This window comes from Primulina eburnea, chromosome 1, assembly GCF_022965805.1.
Source record: "Primulina eburnea isolate SZY01 chromosome 1, ASM2296580v1, whole genome shotgun sequence".
NCBI lineage: Eukaryota > Viridiplantae > Streptophyta > Magnoliopsida > Lamiales > Gesneriaceae > Primulina > Primulina eburnea.
Window position 1 is genome coordinate 32,194,031 of NC_133101.1, and position 11,738 is coordinate 32,205,768.

General features: G+C 41.6%; 1 protein-coding gene across 1 annotated transcript; it reads left to right on the forward strand.

Moving 5' to 3' along the window:
* Nucleotides 1–387: 387 nt before the first annotated feature.
* Nucleotides 388–4,935, forward strand: LOC140806681 (uncharacterized). Its single transcript, XM_073163231.1, has 7 exons — nucleotides 388–760; nucleotides 2,746–3,243; nucleotides 3,388–3,551; nucleotides 3,660–3,672; nucleotides 3,724–4,077; nucleotides 4,448–4,611; nucleotides 4,768–4,935. The coding sequence occupies exons 1-7, from the start codon at nucleotides 388–390 to the stop codon at nucleotides 4,933–4,935; spliced, it is 1,734 nt and encodes a 577-aa protein (XP_073019332.1).
* Nucleotides 4,936–11,738: the final 6,803 nt, after the last annotated feature.

Here is an 11,738-nt window from a genome sequence, read left to right on the forward strand (position 1 = left end):
TGTTTATACTGGGATATTTATATCTCACCGGAGTTATCTGGCTGTTGTCTGGTTTTGTATGTGTGCATGACAACATGTGGGGCTGGATCAGGGTCAAGAAGAGGATGAGAGAAGACGAGTTTAGCGTGGTGATTCCGGACTTGGTTTAGAGATAGGGTTAGACACTTGATATTAGTTGTTAAACCCTAGTTGAATAAATGTATGTTGTACAGGACTTGTACTTTTATACTGAGATGTTTGTTCATGTTTAATATGTAATTTGAGTAAATTACATTACGTTTCCGCTTTGTATTTTAAAAAAAAAATAAATTTAGACCCTGTTTTATAATTGATTAATTAGTCCCAAACATGATTAAGAACTTAATTAGCGTCCGGGTCCCCACAGGTATGATTGTTACCTGGGAAATTTTTAAATCTGAATTTTATCAGCGTTTCTTTCCTACATCTTACAGGAAAGATAGGAGAGCCGAGTTTGCAAATTTAAAGCATGGAAATCTGAATATTGGGGATTATGTTGCCAAGTTCTTGAATTTACTGAGATATGCTCCTCATGTAGCATCCGTTGAAGAAGATAAGGCCGATCATTTCATAAATAGTCTTAATCCTGATATATTTACCCTGGTTAATACTGGAAGGCCTAATACTTTTGCTGAGGCTCTTGATCGAGCCAAGGGAGCTGAAACTGAAATTATTAGGCAGAGAGGTTCTCAATATTCGCAAAGACCCCAAGAACCAAAGTTCCGACAGCAGTTCAGACAGGGTAATTGTGGGGATCCGGACGCTAATCAAGTTCTTAATCATCATTGGGACTAATTAATCAATTATAAAACAGGGTTTAAACTTTTTTTTTTTAAATACAAAGCGGAAACGTAATGTAATTTACTCAAATTACATTTTAAACATGAACATACAAATCTTGTGTTATCTACAAGAACTCAACTAGGTTCAACTACATATCAGTGCTGAATCCTATGTTGCTTCAAAGCCCGGATCTCCACGCTATCTAATCTTCTCTCATCCTCTTATTGACCCTGATCCAGCCCTACCTGTTGTCATGCACACATACAAAACAAGACAACAGCCGGATAACTCCAGTGAGATATAAATATCCCAGTATAAATAATGTATACATGCAATCATATAAAAGCATATACGAAAGCATATAAGAATTATTCATAACATGTATCAATTCAGAAACATAAATCAATATCAAGCCTTCAATAAACATGAATGATATAACCAATGTAAATCAACATGGCGTATCAAACTCAACTCAACCGACGCGTCGTCTCAGACTCGACTCCACTGACGCGTCGTCTCAGACTCGACTCAACTCTAACCTAGGGATCCCAATGTCTGGATATAGGTAATTATATCAAATCTCAGTCGATAGGAATGAATCAATCCTTAAACGGCATCGATATAATTCATATATCCAGTGTCTGGGCGAATCAGCCGCATAATTGACGAATCAGTCAAGAATTAGGCGAATCAGCCAATAACCAGACGAATCAGCCTGTAATTAAGCGAATCAGGTTAAGTTTAGACGAATCAGTCAATAACCAGACGAATCAGCCGGTGACTAAGCGAATCAGCTTAAGTTTAGACGAATCAGTCCATAATCAGATGAATCAGCCGGTGACTAAGCGAATCAGCTTAAGTTTAGACGAATCAGTCCATGACTCAACGACTCAGTATCAATACATGCAGTGACTATGAATCAATAGCCTATAAACATCAATCTCATCAATTACAAATATCAATGTAATAAACTAGGTATGTGATTTCGGGAATCTCGAGTTAAACCTCACTCGAGTTGTGCAATCCTGACACAAAATTAATTTATACCTTTCTTTCTGATACTTTGGCTCTGTCGAAGTCTCGAACTCAAATCTGTCAATACTCAATCTGACAATAACAATATCAAGGAGTATACTATCAATACCCGTTCAAATCAATACTGGATATAAACAGAATTCAATCAAATTCTGTTTCAACAACATAACGGCATAATCTCAATATATCCAGCCATATCATATCAGTCAGATATCAATTCCAACATCTCATAATCAATAACAACTCAATTCTGATATCAATTCTCAATCAACTCAACTCTAAAAATCATAACAATTCCACAATCAGTCCGTTTCTTAATCTCACTTCGATTCTATGATGTCTAATATGTCAAGAACAACATATATGAGTTCCATTCAATTCTGACAATATCATAATTTCAAATCATATCAAAACGTAGTAAAACTTACGTCCAGTTGTAGCCTACGTCGATAGGAACATAGTACCGCTGTCGGATTCAAAATCGGACGAACGGATACTTCACAATCACAAATCGAAAATGTAAAAAGGCGTAAGGATTTTCTTCCTTAATCCTTCGACCCTTTCTTTACATATATATATAAATATATATATGTACACCTACGTCGCATGCAAGAGGCCAAATGTCAAACTCTTGTTTCGCATGCCTCGCGCATATGCGCGTCTAAGCATCGCGCATATGCGCGAGAGGTTCTGGACCTTCGGCGCATATGCGCGAGAGGTTCTGGACCTTCGCCGCATGACTTGCGCATCTCATCGCGCATGTGCGCGAATGCACACTCTCGCACATATATTTCGCGTCTTTTCCCATCTCTTCCGATCTAATCCGTTCCGTCTATCATTATCTAGATTAATCAATAAATCATTTCAGATTAATCTCGGATTACGATAATTATACTCAAATCATTTCAGATTACGGTAATCAAATTCTCGGGTCTTACAGTAATACTGGCGGTAACAGTGGCAACATAAGAGAGCAGTTCAAGGCTATAGGCAAACCATTTAAGAGGCATGGCAGTAATTTTTCGAGTTCTAGTGGATCGAGACAGTCTGGTTCAGTTCAGAGCACTGGTTATTCAGGCCTGACTTGTGGTCATTGTAGTGGTAGAAATTATACCGATCAATGTAGACGAATCTCGGGAGCTTGCCACTTGTGTAATCAGGTGGGACACTATGCTCGAGTGTGTCCTAATCGTGGCAGTGAAATATCTCAGAGTGGGGGATCATCGAGACAGACACCTCACCAGAATCGTCAGACCCCTACAGTTCATTCTTATCAGCAATCAAACCAGTCAGATCAGAACAAACAGAGTGGTGGCCACAGGGTAGGACAGCCACCTAGACAGCAGGCCCAATTTTTTGCACTCACTGAAGATGAGGCACATAATGCTCCAGATAATGTTATTGCAGGTTATTGTTTTCTTTCAAGTTATCCTGCTTATGTTTTGATGGATACTGGTGCATCACATACTTTCATAGCTGAGCACTTTGTCTCTTTGCATTCATTGCATTCTATGCCATTATCATCTACATTATCTATTTCTACTCCACTAGGAAAAGTGATGAGGTCAGCAGAAATGATAAGTGGTTGTGAATTTCGTTATGAGGATAATGTCATTGAGATTGATTGCATTGTATTGGAGATGTCTGATTTTGACTGCATAGTTGGCATTAACATGTTGACAAGATACAAGGCTACTGTAGATTGTTTTCAGAAGGTTGTTAAGTTTAGGCCTGATATGACAGATCACTGAACATTCTATGGTAAGGGTTCTCGAGCTAAGATTCTTTTGGTATCTGTTTTGTCCATGACTCGTTTGTTGCAGAAAGGAGCAGAATGTTTCTTGGTTTATGCAATTGATATTTCAAGGTCAGTACCTAAATTTGCAGATATTCCAATTGTTAGGGAATTTTCAGATGTATTTCCAGATGAAATTCCAGGATTTCCTCCTGTCCGAGAGATTGATTTCAACATTGAGTTGATGCCAGATACACAGCCTATTTCTAGAGCTCCTTATAGGATGGCATCAATTGAACTGAAGGAACTAAAGGAACAACTTGAGGATCTATTAGCTAAAGGATATATAAGACCAAGTGTTTCACCTTGGCGTGCTCCGGTTTTATCCGTGAAGAAGAAAGATGGGTCTATGAGGCTTTGTGTCGATTATAGACAGTTGAATAAATCCACAGTAAAGAATAAGTATCCTTTGCCAAGGTTTGATGATCTCTTTGACCAGTTGCAGGGTTCTTCAGTATATTCTAAGATTGATTTAAGATCCGGATATCATCAGTTAAGATTTAGAGAGGCAGATGTGCCTAAGACTGCTTTTCGTACCAGGTATATGCATTTCGAATTTTTGGTTATGCCTTTTGGGTTGACCAATGCACCTGCAGTATTTATGGATTTGATGAACCGTGTGTTTCAACGGTATATAGATCAATTTGTTGTGATTTTCATTGATGATATTCTTATTTATTCAAAATATGAAATTGAACATGCCGAGCACTTGAGAGCTGTTTTGCATGAGAACTGAAAAGTTGTATGCTAAATTATCGAAATGCGAGTTTTGGCTGGATAGATTGGTTTTCCTTGGACATGTGATTTCAAGTGCAGGTATATCAGTTGATCCGAGTAAAGTTGAGACAATTATTAATTGGTCTAGACCGACATCAGTTCCTGAGGTGCGTAGCTTTATGGGTTTGGCTGGATATTATCGCAGATTTATTGAAGGATTCTCACAGATTGCGAGGCCAATTACCCAAATGACACAAAAGAATGTACCATTTATTTGGTCGCAAGCATGTGAGGCTAGTTTTGTGTAACTTACGAAGAGATTGACTACTGCTCCAGTTCTGACTATTCCATCAGGTGTAGGAGGATTTACAGTGCACCCTGATGCTTCACATCAAGGACTGGGTTGTGTATTAATGCAGGATGGCCGTGTGGTTTCCTATGCTTCAAGACAGTTGAAGCCACATGAGTCTAGATACCCAGTGCATGACTTGGAACTAGCAGCAGTGGTTTTCGCCTTAAAAATTTGGCGTCACTACTTGTATGGTGAGAAATTTGAGATATTCACTGATCATAAAAGTTTGAAATAACTCTTTTCACAAGCAGAGTTGAACATGAGACAGAGGCGTTGGTTAGACTTGTTGAAAGACTATGATTGCGAGATAAAATATTATCCAGGAAAGTCGAATGCAGCAGCCGTTGCTTTGAGCAGAAAAGTATGTAATATGTCCTTGATCACTAGCAGTGTATCTGATCTAGTAGATGAATTTTGTCTTTCTGGTTTGGATTTTGTGGAAAATACTCAACCTGTAAGAGTATTTATGATTCAGGCAGAACCCGAGTTGTTTGTTAAAATTAAAGAGGCCCAAAGATTAGATCAAAGTATTCAGAAATCAGTTGAACTCGTCAGATCAGGACATCGATCAGAATTTCAGGTCAATAATGAGGGTATTTTTTTTGTGAGTGATCGTATTGTAGTTCCTAATGTTTCAGGGTTGAGGATACAGATTTTGCGTGATTCTCATTGCAGTAAATTCAGTGTACACCCTAGAAGTAAAAATATGTACAATGACTTGAAGAAACAATTTTGGTGGAAAAGAATGAAATCTGACATAGCAGAATTTGTATCTCGTTGCTTGAATTGTCAACAAGTGAAAGCAGAAAGGAAGCGACCAGGAGGTCTTTTGCATAGCCTTAACGTTCCAGAATGGAAGTGGGACCATATTACCATGGACTTTGTCACGAAGTTGCCGAGGTCGTCGAGAGGTTGCGATGCAATTTGGGTTATCGTTGACAGATTAACTAAGTCTCTTGTTTCATTCCTTATCAGATGACATATAGGCATGATCAGATGGCCAGATTGTACATCAGAGAAGTTTTGAGATTGCATGGTGTGCCTAAGTCCATTGTATCAGATCGTGATCCCAGATTTTCTTCTCATTTTTGGCAGAGTTTACAAGAGGCCCTTGGTACTCGTTTGCATTTGAGTAAAGCATATTATAACGGCCCGAAAATTCGTGTTTGAAAATTTGCGGAAAAATTTAAAATTTTCTTTTTAAAATGATTAAGATGCCTCATTCACGAAATAAACTGATAAATCCAGTCTAATGTTCAAAAATTGCAGCGGAAGAAATTGTCACTCGCCAAAATAGCAAGTTAAAGTATTCAACAACTGATAAAATGTTTGAGCATAAAAATGGCAAGTGCTGTAAATGAGGTCCTCGGGTTCCACTACTGCCGACCCAAGCTAGCTCACTGGTCCCCGCCCTCAGCCCCGACATCATCAGTACCTACAACATCAAGTCTAGTGAGCCTAAAGACTCAGCATGCATATATCGTAAATAACGAGTAAATAATATAGTAAAATTTGCATGGGGTAAAAATATCATGTCATTAGGCATAATGTGAAAATAACTTGTCATGACCAATTATAATACGTGCATAACTGAACTGAAAATCATAGTGAAAATGTGTGCTCCTTGGAGCCCTGTAATAAAATAGCATGTAATAAATTTTCTGTTGAGATTATGGTCTACGCAAGTGGCCCCTGAACTGAACTGAACTGACCGGTAAATGGCGACCGGACCGGTAACATGCGACCGGATTTATTAATGTACGTCTGATCAGACTACTGCCACAGTATACTGGGTGAAACAACTGAACTGACCTGTAACTGGCGACCGGATTTAATAATGCTCCCATAACCGGTAACTGACGACCGGACCGGTAACTGGCGACCGGATTTAATCATGATAGTAAACTGACCACAAGCAATATCGCATAAATCTCAAAATGAATATTTTTGCACGAAATATAATTAACCAACATAATTAAATATGAACAATTTCGATCTTCTTTTATTAAAATCATGTACTTGCGATATTTAAAAATATCTATATGGCTTGATTGAAGAGTGAAAGAAGATATAAACATGCCTTGGTTTGTTTTGACAGAAAACAAACGAAATAACGACGCGACGCGGCGGAGACGGAATGCTCTTCACTTTCTCACTTTTTCTCCCTTAATTCCTTTAAACCAAGCATGCACCATAATTATTATAATAGCGTAAAAATAATAATCGTGATGCATGAACAATTAAAAATATCATGATTTGTGCTCAGGGCGCTGCTAGGACTAAAATCTCACCCTGGGTGCAAAATGACCATTTTGCCCCTGGAAGCCCAAAAATTATCGTTTCAACCCTGGACCTCTAAAATTGACTAGAAGCTTACCAAACTCCTTAAAATGTCCCCAAACATTTTTAAAACTATTCCTAGACATAAACCCAAGCCAAAATCCAAACTTAATCGATTCGTTTTAAAACTTGGACCAGGGTCCCGGTTTTAACCCGAATCGACTCGAAACTTAATCAAATTTTTCCCAACTTTCTACCACACTTATTATACATTTAAAAAGACCATAAAACCTCACAAACCAGCCCTTAAACTTTCGAAATGAAACCTGGACCGAGACTGGAAAAAATCCAGCAACCCACCAATTAAAAAAAAAGATCCTAGGCACTAAATTAAGTTCTATCGGTCCCATCTTCCAAGCTAACTGGTACAACACCTAAACACCCTTGCTGGAATCAAACCAAACTCACCAAGACCTCATGGACCAGCCCTATATACCTTACTGATCAAGGAACTCTCCCGAAGCAACCATTCGACAGTCCCCTTCCAAGAACAACTACCCGAGCCTTCGATCCGACCATGGGACGAGACCAGAAGTGCTCAGCCCCTTCCTAGCCCTCCCACTGACCCAAGAGGGTCGGCTTCGTTGCTGGTGAGGAGTCATGCACATCTATCACACCAAAAACTCTCGATCTAACCTACAACATGCAGCGGCCAAAGCTTAGCCCCGAAATCAGACAGCCCCGTGCTCATGCTCGACCCTACCATCTATTCCCATAAACTGTGCTGTGATACAACCCCCTAGAATCAGAAACACCTCGCCCTTTGTACCATAAATGTAGTGACCCGTTCCAGAATCACCTACTAATCAAGAACTAAGCATGCAATTAACTTAATTAATAAAAATCAGAGATAACAGCGGAATATGGTTAACAACAATAGTTATACAACCCAATCGAAATCAGAACAATCTCAAAATATATTCGGTACAACCATATCGAATCATAGAGTACTGAATAAATAACTCCACCAGCTACTCAACGTCCTCCTCCTCCTCCTGAGCCATCCAACCTGAGGCCTGCCCCGTGGGAATGGGGTGTCCAAGATAAACAAAACCGAGGACGTGAGCGATAAGAACGCCCAGTACAAAAGCATGAGTATACAAACCTATATGCAATGCACATGCTATGATATGATACCAGGGTAGTCAAGAAACAGGAATCACAAAAGATCTCAAAATGCTCAGTCTAGAGGCGCCAAGGGGATAGTGCCGCGCGGTCCTACCTCTGGGTCACTGCATCCACTGCAAGAACAGACGTGGACCTAAAATGTCCCGGATCACCGAAGCCCTCCCGACCCGTCGGCCACTGTGTACTCTCGGTGTCCATGCGTCCACAAGACAAGACAGGGCTGAGCGGCCCCACAAGATATAGCTTATCTCGAAAGAGATACAGCTCAACAGTAAAGGCTATCTCGAAGGAGATACGGCTCAACATGAAATGCAACATGCAGTAATAAACGTGACATAATAGCATGCATCATATGACATATATCAATGCACCACATAATCATGCAACACATATAAGAATGTATACTCAACCAGGATATCTCGGATAGTACTTTCGTACCTCTATCACAGCAATCCTAATCCACTGGAATAACCAGACAACAGGTCTAGTCCAAGCCTATTCATCAAGTGAAAACCATCACTAAAACTTATCTACCAGACTTAACTAGATAATCCTGAGATAATACTGATACAATTCCAAACCTTCGTCCGTCGCTAGCCCACTGATGCCGCTAGCTCCCAACTAGAGCACAGCTCCGCTACAAGACCAGCAGCTCCCCGCTAGTGCCCGAACCTCGGAAAAAGACTAGAATCTCACAGAAACGACTGAAATGCTATGGAACTCTCTGAATTGGCGAGTCACAAATGAAGCCTCGCGCCTCTATTTATAGCCAATGTTCGGACGATCCGAACCATGTCGGAAGCTCCGATCCGGCACACTTCGGACGGTCCGAACTCTGATCGGACGATCCGATCCTTGCATGCCTTCCACGAGTACAGCCACCTGTCTCGGACGATCCGAACCCCAATCGGATGATCCGAACCTTACCACGTGTCCAGAACCCTTCCACGTGTCCAGCCACCTGTCTCGAACGGTCCGACACCTGGCTCGGACGATCCGAACTCATCGGACGATCCGAACTCATCGGACGATCCGAACTCATCGTACGATCCGAACTTGTTCGGTCCTTCCGATCCCACCGAAAATATAATTAATCCGATAATTAACTCAAATTAGGAATCGGGTTACTACGGATCACCGAAGCCCTCCCGACCCGTCGGCCACTGTGTACTCTCGGTGTCCATGCGTCCACAAGACAAGACAGGGCTGAGCGGCCCCACAAGATATATAGCTTATCTCGAAAGAGATACAGCTCAACAGTAAAGGCTATCTCGAAGGAGATACGGCTCAACATGAAATGCAACATGCAGTAATAAACGTGACATAATAGCATGCATCATATGACATATATCAATGCACCACATAATCATGCAACACATATAAGAATGTATACTCAACCAGGATATCTCGGATAGTACTTTCGTACCTCTATCACAGCAATCCTAATCCACTGGAATAACCAGACAACAGGTCTAGTCCAAGCCTATTCATCAAGTGAAAACCATCACTAAAACTTATCTACCAGACTTAACTAGATAATCCTGAGATAATACTGATACAATTCCAAACCTTCGTCCGTCGCTAGCCCACTGATGCCGCTAGCTCCCAACTAGAGCACAGCTCCGCTACAAGACCAGCAGCTCCCCGCTAGTGCCCGAACCTCGGAAAAAGACTAGAATCTCACAGAAACGACTGAAATGCTATGGAACTCTCTGAATTGGCGAGTCACAAATGAAGCCTCGCGCCTCTATTTATATCCAATGTTCGGACGATCCGAACCATGTCGGAAGCTCCGATCCGGCACACTTCGGACGGTCCGAACTCTGATCGGACGATCCGATCCTTGCATGCCTTCCACGAGTACAGCCACCTGTCTCGGACGATCCGAACCCCAATCGGATGATCCGAACCTTACCACGTGTCCAGAACCCTTCCACGTGTCCAGCCACCTGTCTCGAACGGTCCGACACCTGGCTCGGACGATCCGAACTCATCGGACGATCCGAACTCATCGGACGATCCGAACTCATCGTACGATCCGAACTTGTTCGGTCCTTCCGATCCCACCGAAAATATAATTAATCCGATAATTAACTCAAATTAGGAATCGGGTTACTACATTCTCCCCCCCTTAAAAGATTTCGTCCTCGAAATCAAGTTTATAGGATGAACAAAACTGAAATAACAATATTGTTATTACATCTCAATTGTTGCCAAACACAACTGATACTCGGATTACAACGGAAAACATACATACATCTATAGTACAACTACAGTACAACTCAAAAGAGCTCTGGATGCTCCGAACGCATACGACTCTCTAGCTCCCAAGTGGCTTCTTCAGTGCCTCTACGCTGCCACTGAACTAAGACAAGAGGAATGATCTTATTCCGCAACACCTTATCTTTGCGATCGAGAATCTGAACTGGTCGCTCCACGTAAGACAAATCCGATTCAAGTTGAACTTCAGATGGATGTAAAATGTGTGATTCATCTGCCACATATCGTCGCAAAAGGGATACGTGAAACACGTCATGAATCCCAGACAGATACGGAGGTAATGCTAACCTGTAAGCCAAATCTCCCACACATTCCAGAATCTCAAAAGGACCAATAAATCTCGGAGATGTAGTAACCCGATTCCTAATTTGAGTTAATTATCGGATTAATTATATTTTCGGTGGGATCGGAAGGACCGAACAAGTTCGGATCGTACGATGAGTTCGGATCGTCCGATGAGTTCGGATCGTCCGATGAGTTCGGATCGTCCGAGCCAGGTATCGGACCGTTCGAGACAGGTGGCTGGACACGTAGAAGGGTTCGGGACACGTGGTAAGGTTCGGATCATCCGATTGGGGTTCGGATCGTCCGAGACAGGTGGCTGTACTCGTGGAAGGCATGCAAGGATCGGATCGTCCGATCAGAGTTCGGACCGTCCGAAGTGTGCCGGATCGGAGCTTCCGACATGGTTCGGATCGTCCGAACATTGGCTATAAATAGAGGCGCGAGGCTTCATTTGTGACTCGCCAATTCAGAGAGTTCCATAGCATTTCAGTCGTTTCTGTGAGATTCTAGTCTTTTTCCGAGGTTCGGGCACTAGCGGGGAGCTGCTGGTCTTGTAGCGGAGCTGTGCTCTAGTTGGGAGCTAGCGGCATCAGTGGGCTAGCGACGGACGAAGGTTTGGAATTGTATCAGTATTATCTCAGGATTATCTAGTTAAGTCTGGTAGATAAGTTTTAGTGATGGTTTTCACTTGATGAATAGGCTTGGACTAGACCTGTTGTCTGGTTATTCCAGTGGATTAGGATTGCTGTGATAGAGGTACGAAAGTACTATCCGAGATATCCTGGTTGAGTATACATTCTTATATGTGTTGCATGATTATGTGGTGCATTGATATATGTCATATGATGCATGCTATTATGTCACGTTTATTACTGCATGTTGCATTTCATGTTGAGCCGTATCTCCTTCGAGATAGCCTTTACTGTTGAGCTGTATCTCTTTCGAGATAAGCTATATATCTTGTGGGGCCGCTCAGCCCTGTCTTGTCTTGTGGACGCATGGACA